Here is a 20,541-nt window from a genome sequence, read left to right on the forward strand (position 1 = left end):
CCACATAAATTTTCCAGCCTGTGGTTTTTTGTTTGTGCATTGTTTGTGGAGTGCTAACAAGCACTGTAAAGCGCTGTCTCGGCTCGAAATGCAGATTTTTTTTTCTTCTCTTTATCATATTTTATGAGTGTCAAAAAATAAACAGTTGCATTTGTTCTCTGATTGATGCGCCAGTGGTGGATGACTGTAACTGTCCTGTTTTATTTTGCAGTCCGTCTACAGCCCTGGTTCCTGCCGGAGCTGGCACAGCCATCACCACTCAGGAACTCTACCAGCTCTCCCAGTGCATCCAGGTAGTGTGCCGTATTACACTTGGAATTCCAGCCACTGGGTTTACTGGTTGCTGGCCGTAGTGGCGAGTGTCAGTGGGCAGTGGGCTCATTTGTAAATATATTTTTGCTCTGTTTCCTTTGTGTATGCACGAGGGTTGTTGTTCTTGTACTGAACTTCTTTCCTTTGTTTTGTTTTTAACTCCGTTCCTTCTTGTTCATCAGGAGGCCATGCACAGGGAACAAATAATTCAGAACAAAATGGCCACACTCACGAGGGTGCTGACGAGTACGCAGGAGGCAACAGAGAACAATTGGAAGGTGAGTGACTGTGGGGGGGTTCCCCCCCCCCCCCCCCCCCATCATAAATTCGACTGTTAATTTCTGTCCGTACTAAACGAACCATTGGAACTTTCAAGGTAGTTTTCAATAGCTCCAGGAAGCAATACAATATAAAAAGTTGAGGCTTGTGGACCATTGATTGATGGTGGGCTGAGATTACACCCTGGTAGTACGAGAAAAGCTGGGGCATAAATGTTCTATAGAAATTGTTCTGCAGTTCTAAAAGATAATTGAATCAGAAGGCGGCTTTTTTCCTTCTATATATATATATATTTTTTTCAGAGCATAGAAGTCTACTGAACTTGGTCAGAAAGACTGCACAGTCTATAGACTGACTGTGTGTGGAATAAGTTGAAGTATGAGCTGTGTCGGCCTTTCATTGTTTTCATAAATGCGTTGTCTTTCCATCCTTGGCTAGCAAAGTTCTACGTTAGCACACATTACCAGCTGGCCACTAACTGTAGCATTGTAGATAAAACTTTGTAATTTCCATGGGCAACATAGTACTAATAGGTGCATTGTTTCTGCAGGCAATGATTGAAGAAGACCGACTCCTGAACAGGATCGAGACCTTGGAGGCCCAGCTACAAGCCTGTGCTAAGGTACTACTGTCGTCACTGTTATAAGACTAATTTGTTGCCATGACTGTAATTTGCTCTCGGGAGACCCCGATTGGCTGTTATAAGACCCTACCGTGTTTACTCGCATAATGATCGCACTTTTTTTTTCTCAAAAATATGATGCAAAGTTAGGGGTGCGATCATTACGCAGGTAAATTTTTCGGGAAAAGGTTTCAGCGCAGAAAATGCAAGTTGCAGGTCAGAATGTTTACGATAAGTCTCATGAACATAATAAACATAACAAATAAAAACATAATTAAAACTCCACTGACCACCGAATGATGCAAAATGCAGTGTTTTCATTACGGAATGCGCCGGAACGAGTTTGCTGTGAGGTGAGAACAGGTCGACCAATAAGTGGCTGCTGCTGTCACAGTGTGGGACATCAAGACACGGCTGCCGACGCAGCAAGCCGAGCGCGTTTTTTTTTATGTTTTGTGAGTACAGTAAGATCATTTAGTGAGAGTTTCTTCCGCACCAATAAAGAACTCATGCACGCTTGCCGATATCGCTAATATAATCAAGCCCGCGGCAATAACGTAGCCGTGTCCGCTTTGAAAGAGGAGGAAACTGATGTAAGCAGGACCATCGTAGTATAGACTTGACACACAACGACATACGGCTGTGGCAAGTTCAGGGGTGCGATCATTGCGCGGGAAATAAAAAAAAAGGTCATATTTTGACGACGGACTTCAAGGGTGCGATCATTACGCGAGTGCGATCATTATGCGAGTAAATACGGTAGTTTGCTCTTATAAGACCCTGAATAGCTGTTATAAAACTTTAGTGTGTGGCTATGTTAGTCTCAGAGTAAGTGTCATATGGTCCTGGAGTAGCATACGCTCGGTCTAGTATCACTGACTTAGTCTTCATTGAAAAACTTGGCTCTGGGCAGTTACGTGCTGTGTTGGGGACACCAACTTGGAAGATTCACCCATCATGTTGCAAAATAACAAAGCCAAGTCTCTCTTTGTTCTGATAGCTGAATAATTTGTTAGTGCAGCCCCAGAGAGCTTTGCAATAAGCTTATTTTCTTTAGGTGGAGGGACCAGGAAATGCCAAAATAAAACTAGAACAAGCGTAGTCATTGGTGTTTTTTTCGCCACTGTTTGGCTGGTGTTGTGAAAGAGAGCGAGTGGTATTGTCGTCTGGTGGGTCAATGTTCGGCCAATCTTATCCGCATAACAAAGTCGTAATGGAGCATTGCAAACACATCGATCGTTGCAAGTACTTCTTAGAAACTAAAAGGTCTTACAATTACTGCTGCCTCAGCCTTAATTTGATGCTGGTGTACGCTTCACTGAACCTGATGACCAGTTTTCATTTCTGGTTTAGGTCTATGGTTTTTCAGGTCGCGTAGTTCTGAATGGGGCTTTCTAACTTGTCGTAAAGCTGGCCTGCATGACAATTATGACGTGCATGCATGTTTGTTTCCGTTCTTATGCAGACCGCCACCGATGATAAGCTCAGGGAAGAGATAACCCGGCTACATGAAGATCGGGGCAGATATGAGAACACCGCCAAGGTGAGTTTCTTGTGTTACCTCTCCTTAATTGACTTGGGTCTGAGAGCTATTCTCGTCTGCAACTTGCAGGAGTCTTTGAAGAAAGTTCTCCAGGAGAAGTTGGAGGCCCTCCGGAGGGTTCAAGAACTCGAGGTATGCTCCCGGCTAAGCATGAGCCGGTTTTTAATGCAGCGTTTGTATTGCAGCGTTTGTATTGCAGCGCTTGTATTGCAGCAGTTGTAACTCAGCATTTGTAATGCCGCTTTGTAAATCAGTTTGTAATACAGGGGTGCGTAATAATTGGAAAAGGCCTTGCAGGCTCGAACGGCAACCTGATTTGATTTCAGGCTCATCTGGTCAATTGAATTGTCGAAAAAAAATTTGCTATTTTGATTCATGAGTGAATTCAGTCGTGCGAGCGAGTTAAAGAAGAGCGAGATAGAAGAATTAATTGACAAGTGGTAGTACGAAGGGCCAGGTGTGGAAGCCCTTTGAGTCGCCTTGAACTGTGGTTCTTTGGGAGTGAGGGAGCACTGGGTAGCTTCTTATTTTTCGTTTTCTTTGGAGGGGGAGATGTGATTGCAGCTGCTGAGTTTTGTCATGTGCCGTTGCATGCATCTACTGAATGCAGGGCTGATGCTGGCATGTCTGAAGCATTCTTGATGCCAACGACAAAGTTCAGTCCCTGACTGCGGTGGCAGTATTTTAGTGGCAAAATACACAGGCTCCCACGTACTGAAACTTGGGCATGTTCAAACGGATGCAAACTTGTGTGGGTCAAACTGGAGCCTTTCAGCAAAATGCACTTCAAAAATGTTTATCCTGAGTAAAAAGCTGATACTGTAACGTTTGATCTGCATTTGTTGGGCAGCACCTTTGTTTTGTTTCGACGGGCCTGCCATTTTTTACCTTCTTTCTTTGAAGTGTGGCGCACTTCAGGGGCCCGGCTTGTCGCCATGGCTTGTTCTGGGTCACGGTATCTAGCCACAGTTACAGTAACACGGCGTCACGCACCAACACAGAGGCTTCGAAAAGATCACCGCTTTCCCTGGTTGGGATCGAGCCTTGGTTCCTCGCGTTATGAAGCTGATGTCTATCCCATTGCGCCACAGAGGCACATGTTTCTCATATGCAAAGTTTTGGGGGCGATCTTTGCACTGCGCGGCTGCCCTTGCTAGGCCACAAATAAGTACACAATAACACAAAATAAGGAAAAGAAATCTTGAAGAGAAAATACAACTTCGTTTAATTTGAAAGAACTCGGATTCAGTATCTCACTCAGCTCCATTACAGCCACAAAAGATGTTTTTTTTAACGAAAAAAAAAAAGCAAGAAGTATTTAAAATCTTTCAAATTTTGCGCCACAGTGACGTGTTATGAGCAAGAATGACGTCATATGGGCCAAGAGTAAAACATAATTTTCAGTGCGTTAACTGCATGTTAGCATTCAAGTGATGCAGTCAAATGGAACTAGAGGCCCCATTACAGACGTCCAGTCATGTGTCGTCGCGACAGGTCAGTTAGGTGGCCGCCAATCGCACAAACAAAGTTCCGTGATGTCATAGAAAAGTTGCGGGAAATTGGCTAGGGGGTCGCGACTGCTTCACAAGTTTTCTTTAATATCTCCGTTATTTGTTCGAGGATTGCGATGATATTGGTATCACTGTTATCGAGACTGAGCAGTCTTTCTAATAAATTCAACTTGTATTTTGTCCTCATGGCTCCTTTAATTACCCGAAAGTAATTGAAACTCAGTCCAGTGTGGCTTTATAGACCTTTTCAGGGCTGCAGTGTCCTCCTTTAACTACTGTCAGTATCAACGCCATGCTGATACTGAAACTACTCAAGAGAGGTTGGCACAGTCCCTTTCGCACATCACTGCTCTGCACTTGACAGCTTCCCCGCTGAGTGGAACTGCTAAATTTTCTTTCTTTCCTTTTTTTTTTTTTTTTTTTTTTTTTTTTCCCGACAGTACACGGTTACCAGTACGGAGGAGGAGTGTGCCCGGCTTCGAGAGGTCTACGAGACGACGCAGAAAGAGATCAGTGCGCTTGCAGGCCGCAACGACAAGCACCAGAAGGAAATCGCGCAGTTGCAGACGCAACTCAAGGTGATTTGTCACCGTTTTTTTTTTTTTTTTTTTTTAACATGATAGAATTGACGTGACACGAGCACATGAGTCTGTGGGGAACAAACTTTTGTACGGGGACGTCCTGTGTGGAATGTTACTTCTATTGGATCTTCTTTTCTTGCGCAGGAAACTGAGGAGCTGAATCAGGCCATGACTGAGGAGAAGACGGCTCTGGAGAATCAGATTCAGGAGCTTCAGAAAGCTGAGCTGGTTCTTGCGGCAAAGGTGACTACATTGCACTTTAAATGAATGGGTGAATGAATAAAATCTTTATACAGCACTTTAGCTGTGGGGCGTTTTAGCTGTGGGACACTCTGGCGTGGGGCACTTTGAATAAGTGGAATTAAACCATTAGCATTCGTGCCAATGTAATGACACACCTCTCCTTTTCCTCTAGATCGAGTCTCTGCGGGCAGACAATGACTTTGCAAAGGAACAGCTGGCGGCCATGAAAGGTGAGTTTCTCTGCACAGTTGCTGCCCACGCTTGAATTTCAAAATGTCTTGCAAGTACAGGTTGCTTCCAGCCTTTGGCTTTGAGCTGCTGTTGTGACCCGGGGGATTGCGCTTTGATGGCTCATATACCCTGTGTCTTTCCTGCAGCTCGCTTCGATCAGGTGAAGAAGGCCCAGTACATTGAAGACAGCTTGGAGCCGGTGCTGAACTCGGAGAACATGCCGAACCATCAGGGTATGCCACCTCAAAACCTTGTATTATGTTCAGTTCTGTGCGTCTTAGTGATGTCTAGAGTGTTCCTTTCAGCCTGGAGTATGAGAGTGTGGTTTGTTTGTAAACTGAGAGCAACTACAGTCAATGCTCGTTACAGCGGATCTTGCAGTAATGGATTTCCGGTTACGACGGACCATTTGTGTTTCTTTGTTTGGTCCCCATGCTTTTTAAATGGAATCCACTTTGCTTATTATAATGGTCCCGGCTATAACAGACTACCGGCTACAAGACACTAAATGTTGGGCGAAAATTGTTTGGACTGAACGTGAAGAGCAGACTTCTACGGCGGCGGCACCCAATATGCTTTTTCTTTGTTGATTTTCACTAGGGAACTACTACGTCTGGCTACCTTTTTCCAGCATAAAACAGGTTGCCGGCGTTGCCAAGCCAATGCCAGTGGCAGTGTTTTTTTTTTTTTTTTTTAATGCGACCAGCAGCAGGGTAGTATATTTTACTGTAGGATAAATTAGGCATAATTAACGCTGTCGAACGTGGCGAAAAACGGGCTGACATTGCCAGAAGAACGGGCCTGTCTAAGCAGCCGGTCAACTCAACTCTCAGAAACAAGGACGCCACCAAAAACACTACTCTGGTGAAATCGAGGAACAGCGTTTTCAAATACGCAGAGTAGCACACCTGAAGGCCGTCATTGCATGTGGTTGTTATGCAACAAAGAGGTCAGGTTCAGTGAACTTCATCACTTCCCACATTTGCATCGTTCCCATTCCGTTCGATGGGAAAAAGGTAAATATTGCCTCAACTAGGGATATGGGTCTTTTCTATTGCGTGCAATCTGCCGCTGACCGTGTGGAGTCCAGCTGGCCCAACTTTCGTTTTCACAGCCAGCCTTCGTCAAATTATTTCATATTGGCTGTTGTACTGACCAGGATGCACTCGTCAAAAAGCGCGGAAGCAGCCTTGGAGAACGTCGAGCTGTGATTGTTTGGCGAAACGTCTCGGGTCAACGTACCTTGTCTCAAAGTGCCTGAAGGGCCCTTGGCTAATTCTGCTGGCCACGGCTGATTTTTATAGCTGGCTAGTAATAGCTCCTATTACATTCTTACTTTATTTGCTCGGCTTAGTTTGTATCTACGTACTCGACCGCATGTGGTAGGGCATTTCTAAGCAACGGTGCTATGCTTGTGAAACAATGTTCAACAATTGTTTTCAGAGATGCTACAGGCGTGTAGAAAGAATAATTCTTCCGTAGCATTTATACGCAGTGTGTATATGTACCAGTACATTTATATGTACTGGTTGCACTTCCCACATAACACTTCCTTACTACACCCACCCACTCCCCCCCCCCCTCATCTTCCCGGTTGGATATTGCATTCTTTAGATACAGCAGACAATTCTTTTTTTTTTTTTTGCGGATTAACAGGGTCCATTATAATTAGCATAGACTGTAGTTTTTTTCTGTGGTAACTTCCAGCTTTAGGTTGACCTTGGTCCATGCTCTTGCTATTAGTTTCTGCAGTTCTAGGATTAAGATTTAAAAACAGTTGCAACTTTCTGACAACATTTTGTTTAGCGTACTAGGGCTTTCAGGTTTCCTTGCCGCCTTCGCTTGCTGATAACTTAGTCAGCAGCGACTTCCTACTCGGAATGATAAAACGTGGGTCACTTTCTTCGGTATTTGCAGATGCTGATGACACGGACGGCAAGCTGTGCTTCGAGAAGAGCCTCGCCGATGAATCTGTAAAAGGTACTTGTGGCCTTGGTCTTCAGTCGTACTTTTGCCGACGTAGTTTTCTACCATTGTGGCTAATGGTGTTTGTGCGACACATAGATGTGTAGGACTGGCATGTGAACATGTTCTTCTCCCGCAGCATGTTACAAAATAAGCACTCTGAAGCAATAAAAAAATTTCTGGAAATTGCTAAGCAGATGTTTAAGATGCAAGAAATGTTTCCGATTTGTGATGAGTAAGGCAATTTGTTACCAAGTCATTTTTGGAGGAACAATAGACAAAACAGTGTTAGCCATAAAGCTGTGATCTTTATATTCTCCAACACTATGAACCCTGGTGAGTGCAATAAGAGAATCCGTTTTTGACGCACAGCTTGGAACTAATTATACAGCTCATTAAACTTTGGTGGCACCGATGGCAAGGAACCAATTCGAATGCCCATTTCAAACACCAAAGTTTAATGAGCTGTGAAATTAGTTACAAGCTGTGTATCAAAAAGCTGATTTTCGTATTGCACTCGCCAGGCTTCACACTATTGGAAAATATAAAGATTACAGTTTTATGACCAGCACTGTTCTATCAACTGTTCCTCCAAAAATGGCTAACTATCTCTGATTATCTTGGTAACTAATTCACTGACCGAAAACATAAGGGCATATATTTTAAATCAGTGGGGAAAAAAGCAGCAAGACAAATTTGACAGAGTTTACTAAAAAATTAATAAATTGTTTTAGGAGCTATTGTTTTAACATTTTGTTGGGCAACCAAAAAATATGCCTCACGAAGTGTGCTTGTCTGAGCTTAGTATGTGCAAGGCCAGAAACTTTAAATAAAGTCATTCGGTAAGTCGTTATTTGATTAGAATTCAAAACATGGATATTTTTCCACGCTTACAGTTTAGTAATGCTGCGATCCCTTTTGTCTTGTGGGCCAGCATAAGAAGTGGTTGTCATCGTTTGATGGTTTCGTTCCAGAGTCTCCCACTCAACCTGAGAAAGAGTCGGAGCTGTCGGAAAGCAAGGAGCTGGAAATCAACCTAAGCTGTAAGCTTCGTTTGTCCTGTGAGAGTTGCATTCGTGTAATTGTATTGATTGATTGAATTCCCGTTGACTGTTGCACGCTACGTTTTCTGTCTCCCTTTTTCATAAAGCGAACATGGAGTCGTTACGAGAAGAGGAGAAAATACACAGCGTGCTGTCAAACGAGCTTCAGGGTAAGTTTTGGGAGTTGCGCTACTGTAGATTTTTTTGTTTAAATTAAGCGCGACATGCATTGCTTAATTTGTACCACACCAAACCATGGTTAATTAAGCATGTTTCGTGTTGAAATGTGGACGTCTATGGCTTAATGAAGTTGTGGCCCAGCTTTTAATGGCATTCCAGTTTTTCTGATGTAAACCCCCTCTTAAAAAACACTTGTGTAATATTTGTCTAGTTAATAGTGTTTTGGGGAATTTAATTAAAAAGATTGTTGTCAAGAAGTTTAACACAATCTGTATTTTTTATGGTACGCATGATTTTTTTTTTTTTTTTTTTTGCTGAATACATTGGACTTGATACTCTGAAGTGCGTTTACCTTAAACTGTATTGTTTTTTGCTGCCTTATTGCAGCTACACGGTTCATAGCCCGCTATGCGATAATTTGAGGCCACATTAATTGAGGCCACAGAAGTGTGGAATTAAAGGCCAACTGCACTCAAATTTCACCTCGACCAAATTTATTTTTAATGCGTAGTAAGTACCCCGAAATCAGCTAGACAACAAGTGGTAGCCCCGTGAAACGCCTCGTTAACCAGTCAGAAGCGTTTAAAAAAGCTCCGCCGCAGACCCCGCTGCACCTGCCGGCGGATCGCGTAAACAGCCATGACGCGCCTGTGACGTTCCAGCCGACGGGGACTTCTTCCTCTGGCCAGCCACGCAGCTGGAGAACCGGTCGAGCTCCGCTGCCCTGTGCGCGCGTAGGGCTTGCGCGCAGACCTTCTCCCGAGCTGGTGACCGTCCGGCCGCTCGCTGGACGGCTGCAACGTCACTGCAATGGCCGCGCTCTCCTCGGTTTCGGTTTCAAAATCGCCGATTTTTGCTGGCCGCTTGCGGCGTCCACGCGCGTATTTCAGCTGTTGTATTTTGCATGTTGCTTTCTTTTTAAGCAGACTATATGGAAATAGGGTTTTCAAGAGGTCGAAATTTTGAGTGCAGTTGGACTTTAAGACAGTGCCAAATTTGTGGTACGTGGGCCACTGTACAGGAATTAATCGAATTGATACCGACTAGCGTTTGCTCCAGTGGTGTTTTAACAGGGGATTTTATAAATGTTCGTGGAATGGGCATTTTGTTGTAACCGGCGCGGACAAGTTGGATAAATTTTCTGTCATTTTAATAACTACAAACTTTCCAAAGCCTTTACTGGCATGCATTTCAACTTGCAAGTGTGCTTGCAGATAAACTTCTTTGCACATTTAATTATGACCTCTTTCTTTTTCTTTTTTTCTTTTTCTCATCAGCCAAAGTTTGCGAGCTGGAGGAACAATTGGAACAGTTGCACAGTCTGGAAGATAAAGTGAAAGACGATAATCGGCCCTCCGTCAACGATCTGCAGGCTGAGGTTGCAGAGCTCCGAGGTGAACTCTTTTTTTATTATTATTATTTTTTTTTTATTATTTTTTTTATTTTTTGACTGACATGGGGAAGTTTCTAGCAGTGTCTATGCATGCCTGTTTCAAGGGGCCTTTGAGACAAAGTACAGCTTTGTTCAGCTTGCAATAACTAGCGTTTGGTAACTCATTGAGTGCCGTTCCAGCCAGCAAATACCTTTAAGGGGGGATGACGCTGCTCTTAAAATCTTCAAACAGCTCCTTTTAATTTTCAAGTAAACTCTGTGAAACCTGCCAGTCTTGCTGGTTTGTTTTCCCACTAATTCCAAATATTTCACTATTTTTTCAGTTGGTCAATTAGTTACCACGATAATTAAAGATAATTAGTCATTTTTGGAGGAACAATAGACAAAATGGTGCCATAAGGTTTCCATAAGGTTTCGTTGGGTCCCTGGAAAATTAGGACTTTAGGAACAAAATTAGGTTCATGCATATTCGAATATAAGGCGACGCTTCTTTCCAAGATCCATACTCTTTAAGTCATACCCCGCCTTATACTTGAAGCTCAGTATATAATATTATATATATATATATGTATATATATATATATATACTATAGTATATATATATATACATACATACATACATACATGGAGAGTTTTTTTACTCTCCAAACTACAACCTCGCCTAATAATCGTCACTGCCTTATAATCGAACAAATAAGGTAGTATAGGCAGTATCAAAAAGTGGAGTGATGGTTGTTTCACACTTCTAATTTCACACTTGCAGCTCTCCTAAAATAATTGTGAAACAAAAACACAATGGTAAATAATGTCTTTTTATTCAATCATAAACTTTGAACATGCATAGCTTTTTGAAATAGGCAACGAGCTAGTTGTTTAAGACAACCCTCGTTGCACACCTTTATTTTCCTGTATTATGGTTTCATGAAAATTTTAAGTACTAATCCAGCAGTATTTTCTGAAAGCACGACAGCTTTTATTTAGTAAATTATCGCAAATTTAAAAACGATTTTTGCTAGTATCCGAACATTTGTTTTCCCCATCAGCATGCAGCAATTTTAATGGTGGTAGCTCAAATTAGAAAAAAATTTCGCCTTCCATTTAATTTTAAAATATCTTGGCTCCAATAATGTTTCTTCAACGACCACAAGCACCCAGATTCCCCTTGTTGTTACTTAAACAGTGTTACGAGTGAACAGCTTAAATGTGTAAGTTTGTAGAGTGTTGTTTGTGTACCACTGTACTGTCTTTCTGTGCCACTAACGGTCAATCTGTTTTGCATGTACTAGAATCCCGTGTGTGGAGTGATGTGTTGTTTGTCTTCTGCCTGTTTTAACCCGTACTTATCCCCTTGTTTTTCCCCGCAATTTGTGGCACGACCCCCCACCCCCCTGTCACTGACACTGCACTGGATGGGTGGTGGAAATGCTGCCTGCACTCTCCCCCTCCCTCTCCCCTCACCCCCCCTCCCCCACCTTGTAGACACCCGCGAACTTGCAAGTCTGTTCGAGCGACAGAAGTCGTGCATGTTGGTTCTGGTGCAAGGTTAGGCTGGCCACACTGGTATACGCATTCTCTGGCTTGGCTTGGCTTGGCTCGGCTTTGCGTGCGGGCTTCGGCAATGCACAGTCCGCTGCGGCGACGACTACTGTTGGTAGTTCTAGGCTGCTGGCTTGTCTTGGTGGGATTCAGTGGCGTTGTTGCTGTAGCTCGATGGATGATTGTTGAACCCTGAGAAGCGTGTCTTTAGCTTATGTTGCACTTTTTTCGTCTCGTATTGTTTATGTGCTGGAATAAGAGGAAGCTTGCGAAGGTTAAATATTGGCTCTGTTTTGCCGCAGTCAAACAAAAAATGGCAAACTTAAGAAAGGGACATTACAGCAATGTTTCTTTTACATCCAGAGCCTAACTTTTTCTACATACTAGTTTTTGTAATTTGATCTGTTTTTTTTTTTTGCATTACTGAAAAGTTTGATTACTGGGCAGCAACACATTTGAAAGGGTGAACAGAAGCTCTCAGGGAGGAGAGGGGGAAAGTTGAGCCTGCTGTCCTGAAAAAATGTTTATTCGGTAACATGTTATTCAGGATGAAGCAGTTAGTTGCCAGCTTTCTTCTTTGTGGTGACATAAGGTAGCATTCATTTTATCGTTAGGATAGTGACGTGCTTGTTCCTATTAATACCCCTAATAGTAGTCTGGTGTTGTTTTCTGCTCAGCTTCCAAAGGGAATAATGTAGAGATTTTAATAGTACCAATGCAATTTTCATAGTGCAGACCGCTCCTTCAAGGACAGTCAGCCGAACCATCTGTTAAACTATTCAACGTATGTATCGGTAATAGACTGAATATCGATCTTCACTCTTAAATTCTTCGTCAACTTCTAAAGGGTGATGGGTGGGTGGCTGGGAGACGTAGAAGTGTTCATTTGGAAATACCGCACCATTCTGCTTTTGCTGATTGCCTACCCTGCATGAAAAGTATCCTGTTTTTTAAATACTTGAAACCACGTCTAACCAATACTAAAAAGTGTGCCGGCATGTTTCTTTGCATGTGTTTAAAAAGTTTTACCCTTTTATTTTTGCCCTCCAAGTTTTTTTTATAGCCTTTACCCTATAACTTGCATGCCTAACTGTTCTGACTTAACATTCCTTACCAAGCAGTCATTTTTTTAGCCACTTTGTATTTGTGACATCTGGGCCGAGTTTAGTGGGTTAGTTTTAAATTTTGGCTAATGGGCTGTAGTGACAAAAAAAATAAATCGAGCCCATAATCTGCAGTGTCTTTATCAGTATATTGTGCCTTCAGCTGCGGCAGATAAACATGACGTAGCCACTTTCTGAACGCTTTCTCTCCCTGGCTTTCTGCGTTTCCCAGAACTGTTGTCTGAATCACGGGAGAAGATGAACGCAGCGCAGCTCGAGATCACCGCCATGAAAGGTGCGTACGGCGCTTCTCGCCTTGTCTTCAAGTTACGCAGAGTGCTTTTAACTTTTAACTTTAATATACTTTTAACGAACATGGTGTATCGGAAGCTGCTGTTGGGTGTAGTGAGCGATTCAGACTTGCTGGTATTACAATATGCTCGAAAGAAAGCAAGTGAGAATGGGGGAAAAAAGCTCACAGCTTTCTGTAGTCCTTGCTGTTATGTAGTGTTCTGAGGCTTGGTTAATAACTGATTCTAAAATAGCACATTGCAAAAAGTAAATTTGACATGGTGGTAACGTGGCAAATGCCGCCTGGTGAGGCCTCCACAGCTTCCACATTTGGTCTGGCTGTCATCGTACTGTCAGATGTCAGCGGTAGGTTAGTGTATCATCATCCCCTTTGACACCTGTACTCTTGTTTGCGCAAAAAGAAGTAGCCTATGCCCCTTTCCCTTTTTGTTTGTTTCGACTTTTAAACCACATTAGGCGGTGTGGTCATAGTGCGTTGGAAGAGGTTTGAAATTAGAGTGCTTGCATTTTTTTTCACTGCTTGGAAACTTGTATTGTGTTATTAAAAAAAATGTTATCGGATCACTTTTTTCGAGAGTGGCTCTTGTTCTGTTGTTTTTTTATTTGCCGTTGCTGGTCATTGTGTCCTCGTGGAAAGCGAGGCGTGTTCTGCTCCCCCGACCTCTCTGGCGCGCTAATCAGAGCATGCTGTGATCGTTTGGTGTGGAGCAGAGGCGCAGCAGCAGCTGCTCAGGGCCAAGCAAGTCGAGGAGCGGCCCCCCGCTCCCCCTGCTCCCCCTCAGGAGCCGTCCGAGGAGACGGCCGCCCTCGTGGCCCAGCTGTCCAGCGCGCGCAAGCAGGTGCAGGACCAAGTGTGCCAGATCGTCCGGCTCCAAGGTGCGTTCAGCGTTGGCCTGCTTTGGCCCCTTCAGAGATCGTCTGCTTGCCTTTTCTGGGCTGACACTCGTGTTGCCTTTAGGTTGCTGTGAAATGTCCCGTTGCATGTCTCGCCAAATGTCATTCTAGATGTCTCTCTAAATGTCTGGCTATACGTCTGGCTGGACGTGTAGCTGGACATCTCAGTAGATGCCTGGCTGAATCTGTTGCTGGATGCCTCGATAGATGTCTGGCTGGATGCCTCGATAGATGTCTGGCTGGATGTCTGACTAGATATCGGGCTCGACGTGTAGCTGGATGTCTCAGCAGATGTGGGGCTGGATGTCTTTCCAGGTGTATTGCTGGATGTCATCGAGATGTCATGCTAGATCTCTTACTAGATGTCTTGCTGGATGTCTCTCTGATATCTTGTGGGAAATGGAACTTGCTGACGGGGTGAGGTGAGAAAATTTTGCGGCAAAGAATAGATTTGGACGGTGCAGGAACGGAGCGGATCAAAGTTTGTAGTGAAGGCCGTCGTCCTGCAATGGACATTAGCTGGCTGATGATGACGATCGATCGGGATTTTTAAAATACCTGAGTATTTCTTGGGAGCAGGAAGGGGGGGGGGGGGGGGGATATTTAAGTGTCTTGTTATTTGGTTAGAAGCAAAATGTGTGAGCTTACGTGGGACTCCTTGCTGAAAGTAGGAAATGGTTCATGCTGGGATAATTTTAGTGACGCCAGGGCTCGAAGACCATGGCAAAAGCAAGACCTGAAGCATTGTGTTAATTGTTTGCCCTTTACAAAGCTGTCACTCACTGCTTTGAGAGAACTCTTACTGTGCCATTTTAACCAAACCTTCACGTGTGATCATGTTTGGGACTTGCTGGGGCAAGTGCCTAAAATTGCACCATACCTGCACTGGCAGAGATCTTTGTGTCTGTTTGGTTTAGAAAGGCCAGGTAGTTCATGGGCCGTACAAGCCCAGATCAGATAACCGAAGAACGTCTCCCCAGTTTGGAAAACAAGGGGAAGGCCGAGTGGATTTTAGGTTCCCTTTTATGGACATGCATTGATGTCTATGGTTAGAAACCTGCCTGCCAGGGTGAATCATCACACTGTTATGGCTGCATAATCTGGCATTCTTGGGCCTGAAGTGCATAATTGTGACTACAAGATCAGGATTACTTCCCAAATTTTCAAATATATTGGCTGCTCGCTTGCGGGAGGGTTTATAATTAAAATGGCACTTGCCTTCTCCTCTCGGTGTGAGGCGCGCTTGGCAAATGTGGGTGAATTGAGGTTAGGCTTAACGTTGACAGTATGCGTGTTAGGGATTTCTAACATTACAATTCGAGTTTGGCTCAACAAGTCGATAATGCATTGCCGTACGATGTGCGAATTGTGAATAATGGGGTACTCTTCAGGTACAGTTTTGCAATGTCCTTGTAGAATCTGAAAAATTCTTGATGCTTTTGCTCGCATAACTCTCTCTTGCAACACGGGCACAACTAATAGACCAAGTTTCTTTCGAAACTGTTACAACTGAAACCTACCAGCAACCATCAAGATGGAAGCAGCTTTGGTGACCTATGCCTACCACGCACGTATAGTAACACATCTGCGAAGGAAAGTTTGGCATCCACCTAAATGCAGCCATATGGCTACAAAGGAAAGCTGTACAGCTTTTTCGGAAACTTCGCAGTTGAAGAAAAATTTAGGTAGATGCCAAACTTTACTTCGCAGAAACTTACTCCACCTTGGGGATTTCCCCAAAATCTGGTCGATTAACACTTGTCCTTTCTTTCGAGTTGTTGATCGATTCGCTCTCACGCTACAAACGACTAGCCTCCTGGTCAGCTCAGTTGGTAGAGCGACTTCTCCGGTTAAGCGGTGGTCCCAGGTTCAAATCCTGGACCAGGACGAATTTTTCTTCAACTGCGGAGTTTACGAGAAAGCTGTATAGCTTTCTTTTGTAGCCTTATGTAATGCCTCCGGGCCCTTAAGGATGAATAAATGAAATGAAATGAAATGAAGTATGGCTGCATTTAGGTGGATGCCAAACTTTCCTTCGCAGAAACCTATTCCACCTTGGGGATTTCCCCTAAATCTGTTTGAGTGACATCTATTGTTCATTCATGTTTGCATTCAAGAATCGTTCTATTCTTGTCGGGGGCTGTGATGTGTTTGTCCATTATTCATGCTCTGTGACATGTGGCAAATCGTCAATTCAATCAAGGATCCCGTGCCGTGCTGTTGTTTTTAGAAAAGCGGCGTAAATCCTGGAGGTGGGGTTGTAGCATTCTAAATACTTTGCTTTTGTGCAGGGGAGCTATCTCAGTCGGAGCACGCGCTGTGCGAGCTGCGAGAGCAGTTCAACGCCCAGCGCCAGCAGTTGACCGACAACGAGCGGCACCGGAGGCTGGACCAAGAGGAGCTCAGTAGCCTCCAGAGTGAGTCGGTGCCACGTGATGGCAAGAGGGCGTTTGTGTTTGGGGGAAATGTGTTTCAGTTTCTATTACTTTTAAGGAGTAGGGTGCAGTCATGTTAATATTGCCACGAGGCCAAGGTTAAGGGTTCAATTCCTGGCCACAGAGGCCGCTTTTCTGATGGATGTGAAAAGCGAAAACACCTGTCTGTTCGAGATTTGGGCGCGCGTTAAAGATCCCCGGGTGGTCTAAATTAATCCAGAGCACTCCACTATGGTGCACCTCATTGCCTGTGTAGTGTCTGTGCATTAAACCTCATTATCAATTACTCTATTAATTGATATTGTCACATAGCCAAGGATGATACAGGCATCTTTAAGGTTTATTGGAGCGAACTTGTGCTCCACAAGGAACTTTAAAAATGCACGAGCGTCACAGAAGCCGTCAACAGAGTGACGTGCACAGATGATCATCGGCAGAATGAATGCCACATTTGCCCTGCGAGCGTTTATCTTTCCATGTAACTCTTTCCCTAACCATTAAATTAGATTGAGAACACTGGTGATCACAGAACATTCTAGTATAGTAATGACAGGGTGAAACGCTACCCCTATCAAGTAAGATAGCCTGTGCGGCATGCAAAAAAATGAGAAGGAAACATGTTCTTCGCTTCATAGATAAGACAGCCAAGCACGGCAGACAGTGTCAGCAAAAGACTCAGCAGAGAGAAAAAAAATTAAAAGAAATTGCTAGTAAGGACAAAGCAAAAAGGGATACAGCAAAAGCAGGGAACAAGTGCAGGCCAGACAAAATATCTCGGAATTGAACAAAACAAGTGTGCACAGATTTAATGGCATAATACTTGTCAGTGAGATACAAATGTACACAAATAACAATGAGAAAGTACAAAAACAAACTGTTTATTTCAAAGGTACTACGTGAATACCGCAAGCACCGTACTCCACCAAAAAATGCATTTTTCACTGATGCCCAGCGATGACAGGGGCTCAATTGTTTATTGACCAGTGTTTGCGAGTGGCGGAGTAGAGGACAGTGGGATATAAAATAATAACAAAACGATAGTTACAAAACAGCTAGGAAGAGTGCAGGAGTGTAAGGCAGTGTAAACTTGACTGCCGATGTGCCTGTATTGCTACATTTACGAGAATCTGCGGCAGGAACAGGTGTGAACAAACCCTGAACCACAGAGCTAGCTATGAAAGCAGGTACAACGTCAAACTCTCTTGATATTTTATAGACAAAGGGGACACTAGGTTTAGCATACTGAATGCAGTTTTTGTGGAGCAAAACTTAAAATGACAGGGAGCTGACAGTGAAGAAGCAGTCTCACAGATACAAGACCTGTGTGGTTGACTGTGGGCAGCATAAATAAATTGCTGCAGAAATGGCTCAGCCTGGACTCATGCTCAAATGCAGTTCTTTTGAGGAATGTGCAGTGCAATTGGAACAGTGCCAATCAAGCCAGAATGATCTATGAGCTTAGTGACTGCATCATATACTTCCCAATCAGACATCAAGTGATATAGTGGATGGCAGCACCAAGCAGATTCTTGTGTCCTCCAGCATTTCAGAAGTTTGTGTTGCAGAGAGTGTGCATCTGCCTACTAGCTCAGTTTCTGACAGCCTTTGAGCAAGGCAGACTTGAGTTTTAGCGCATCGGTTTATTGCATCTGGCTCTTGTGGGAAATGGTTCAAACACGGGGGATATCTGGCATTCTCAAGGCAGTGACGAATAGAAAACATGGAGAATCCCTGAAGGAAACTTTGCCACACAGAAAATTGGTGGAAAAGGGGAGGCACTTCAAATGTTGAACAGCTTTGTGTGGTGCGGAAATTCAGCTAAAGTTTCGGTAAGCCATGTGAACATGTCGGAGGTGGTCGAACTTGGCTTGTGTGCTTTTATTGTTTTATTTCTTTCTTCTTCTCTGAAACCGATTAATTTATTCTGTATCTGGTTCCAAAAGCTCTAGCTGTATCTGAAAGCTGTGTGTGTGTCTGTCACTTTTGCCACTGTGGTATTTCTCCTAGTGAAGTCCGCTAATGGAGCAACTGCTCCTTGCCACCAGCCCTTCCTTGGGTACCCCGCTTTGTCCCTCCCGCCCCTTGAGTTTCGCTTCTTTTCGTTTCGTTTTCTCGCAACTGCGGTGCGACCACAGATCTGCTTGAGGAGGAGAGGAAAGCCCGGAGTCGGACTGAGGCTGCGTCCGAGGCTGTCAAGAGTATGTTTGGTTTGCCATTTTTGCTTTTCCTGCTGTTTCTATTAAGCTGCGTGCTTTTTTGTCGGACGTTCTCCCTTCCTGCTTGTCTCGTCCTTTGTCTTTTCATTCCTTTCAGCATTAAAACTGAATCTGATTGTGGTGGTGGTGTTATTACAATGGTGGGCCGTCTTTATCAGCATCTTTTTTTTTACTGGGGAGCGGGGGAGGAGTGTGTATGGTTGCTTCAGCCAATGCTAGAAAGAGATTAATGAGCCTGTTATTTAGTAGCAGTAGGTAGTGGTGTTGGTTTCCCCATTGTGGAAATTTTTGTGCGTTGTGGGCTTTAGTATGCCTGCCTGAGACAAGTTTGTTTTAAGGGGGGATATGGCTCCCCGCTTAAAACAAAGCAGTGGTAGTCATAAAACTGTAATCTTTGTATTTGTGAGTACTATGAACCCTGCTGAGTGCAATAAAAGAATCTGTGTTTTGATGCACCGCTTGGAGCTAATTTTGCAGCTCATTGAACTTTGGTGGCACCAGTGGCAAGGAACTATTTTGAATGCCCATCTCAAACACTAAAGTTTAATGAGCTGCAAAATTAGTTTGAAGCAGTAGATCAAAAAACCGATTCTGTTATTGCATTCAAATGGAAGGTTTAGCGCAAAAAAGACGAGGACAGTGGCAAACGGGACAGGCGCTACTAACAACTGAGTTTATTTCAAAAAGCACAAACATATAAATAGCAGGCATGCACTGAAGAAAAAGAAAGGAAAGGGAAAACATTACACATCACGGTCATCTGGCGAACATCAGAAAAAAAGTTTGTAGAAATGCACTTTCCTTATCATATATAGAAAGTGACGGTACACTTACGCACATGGGCCCTTTTCTTTTTATGAAAAAAGCCTCGGCAACCTCACGTGCGGTAGCATCTCTGCTCCTTTCGATTATTTTTGTTTTGTCCAGATTGGGTTTACAGATTGGGTTTACAGAATCACAATATTTACAATGTTGTGGCAAGTGCGAACCAGTTCCATTTTTTATCGACAAGGCATGTTCTCTGAGGCGGTCATTAATGCATCGGCCGGTTTGGCCGATGTACACTTTACCACAAATCAGAGGAATCTCGTACACAACACCAATGGCACACTTAATAAACGTCGTGGCATGCTTCTTCTCGCATTTTTTGCGTTTCATCTCTGGCGCTATTCTTGAGCACAGCGTGGCGAGTTTCAAGGGCGCTGAAAACACAACCGGTATACTGTACTTGGAAGCGACCTTCTTAAGGTTGTGTGCATTAATGACCGCCTCAGAGAACATGCCTTGTCGATAAAAAATGGAACTGGTTCGCACTTGCCACAACATTGTAAAGATTGTGATTCTGTAAACCCAATCTGTAAACCCAATCTGGACAAAACAAAAATAATCGAAAGGAGCAGAGATGCTACCGCACGTGAGGTTGCCGAGGCTTTTTTCATAAAAAGAAAAGGGCCCATGTGCGTAAGTGTACCGTCACTTTCTATATATGATAAGGAAAGTGCATTTCTACAAACTTTTTTCTGATGTTCGCCAGATGACCGTGATGTGTAATGTTTTCCCTTTCCTTTCTTTTTCTTCAGTGCATGCCTGCTATTTATATGTTTGTGCTTTTCGAAATAAACTCAGTTGTTAGTAGCGCCTGTCCCGCTTGCCACCGTCCTCGTCTTTTTTGCGCTAAACCTTCCATTTAAGTATGTACCAACTCGCCCAACAGCACGTTCTGTTATTGCACTCAGCAGGATTCATAGTACTGGAAAATACAGATTGTTTCCCTGTATTACGTCACCGGAGGTGTTGCAGCGCAAATTTTGAAAGCTCTTCAATATATATATATTTTTTTCAGTTAGAATATGACTTTTAAGCTACCAGAAGCTAGTTCTTTTAAATTTGTTGCGCACATTTGAAGCGCTGACAAAGTTAACTGTGAACATCCTCAACTATTATGTGTTCGGTCTGGCATTTGAACAGTTTTCTTAGCCTCACACGACATTTCCTATCAACACTGGAGAAGTCAAAAGATACCTGAATGTGCAATTGACTCTATTTTGTTGGGGTCACATCTGTGGGGGGTGTTTTTTGTAGTCCCCTCTTGTTTTTAAACAAGCGTAAATCATATGGATACACTGCAACATGGAGTACAGT

At 43.6% G+C, this 20,541-nt stretch overlaps 1 protein-coding gene across 4 annotated transcripts in view; it reads left to right on the top strand.

Annotated features, from left to right (window-relative positions):
• LOC144152734 (uncharacterized) overlaps positions 1–20,541 on the top strand; it is a 66,225-nt gene that overhangs the window by 33,653 nt on the left and 12,031 nt on the right. For 3 of the 4 annotated variants that reach the window (XM_077684144.1, XM_077684146.1, XM_077684147.1), the window contains exons 5-21: positions 212–293; positions 495–590; positions 1,142–1,213; positions 2,679–2,756; positions 2,826–2,888; positions 4,708–4,845; positions 4,993–5,091; positions 5,264–5,321; positions 5,469–5,555; positions 7,240–7,302; positions 8,262–8,330; positions 8,438–8,500; positions 9,788–9,904; positions 12,775–12,837; positions 13,536–13,730; positions 16,040–16,165; positions 18,319–18,381. In XM_077684144.1, coding sequence (XP_077540270.1) covers positions 212–293; positions 495–590; positions 1,142–1,213; positions 2,679–2,756; positions 2,826–2,888; positions 4,708–4,845; positions 4,993–5,091; positions 5,264–5,321; positions 5,469–5,555; positions 7,240–7,302; positions 8,262–8,330; positions 8,438–8,500; positions 9,788–9,904; positions 12,775–12,837; positions 13,536–13,730; positions 16,040–16,165; positions 18,319–18,381 — 1,532 coding nt within the window. The remainder of the gene's footprint in view (positions 1–211; positions 294–494; positions 591–1,141; positions 1,214–2,678; positions 2,757–2,825; positions 2,889–4,707; positions 4,846–4,992; positions 5,092–5,263; positions 5,322–5,468; positions 5,556–7,239; positions 7,303–8,261; positions 8,331–8,437; positions 8,501–9,787; positions 9,905–12,774; positions 12,838–13,535; positions 13,731–16,039; positions 16,166–18,318; positions 18,382–20,541) is intronic. The other variant, XM_077684145.1, reaches the window with a different exon arrangement.

The sequence above is a fragment of the Haemaphysalis longicornis genome, unplaced genomic scaffold (assembly GCF_048455015.1).
Source record: "Haemaphysalis longicornis isolate Haplotype H1 unplaced genomic scaffold, Haemaphysalis longicornis Haplotype H1 scaffold_9, whole genome shotgun sequence".
In the NCBI taxonomy this organism is placed as follows: Eukaryota; Metazoa; Arthropoda; class Arachnida; order Ixodida; family Ixodidae; genus Haemaphysalis; species Haemaphysalis longicornis.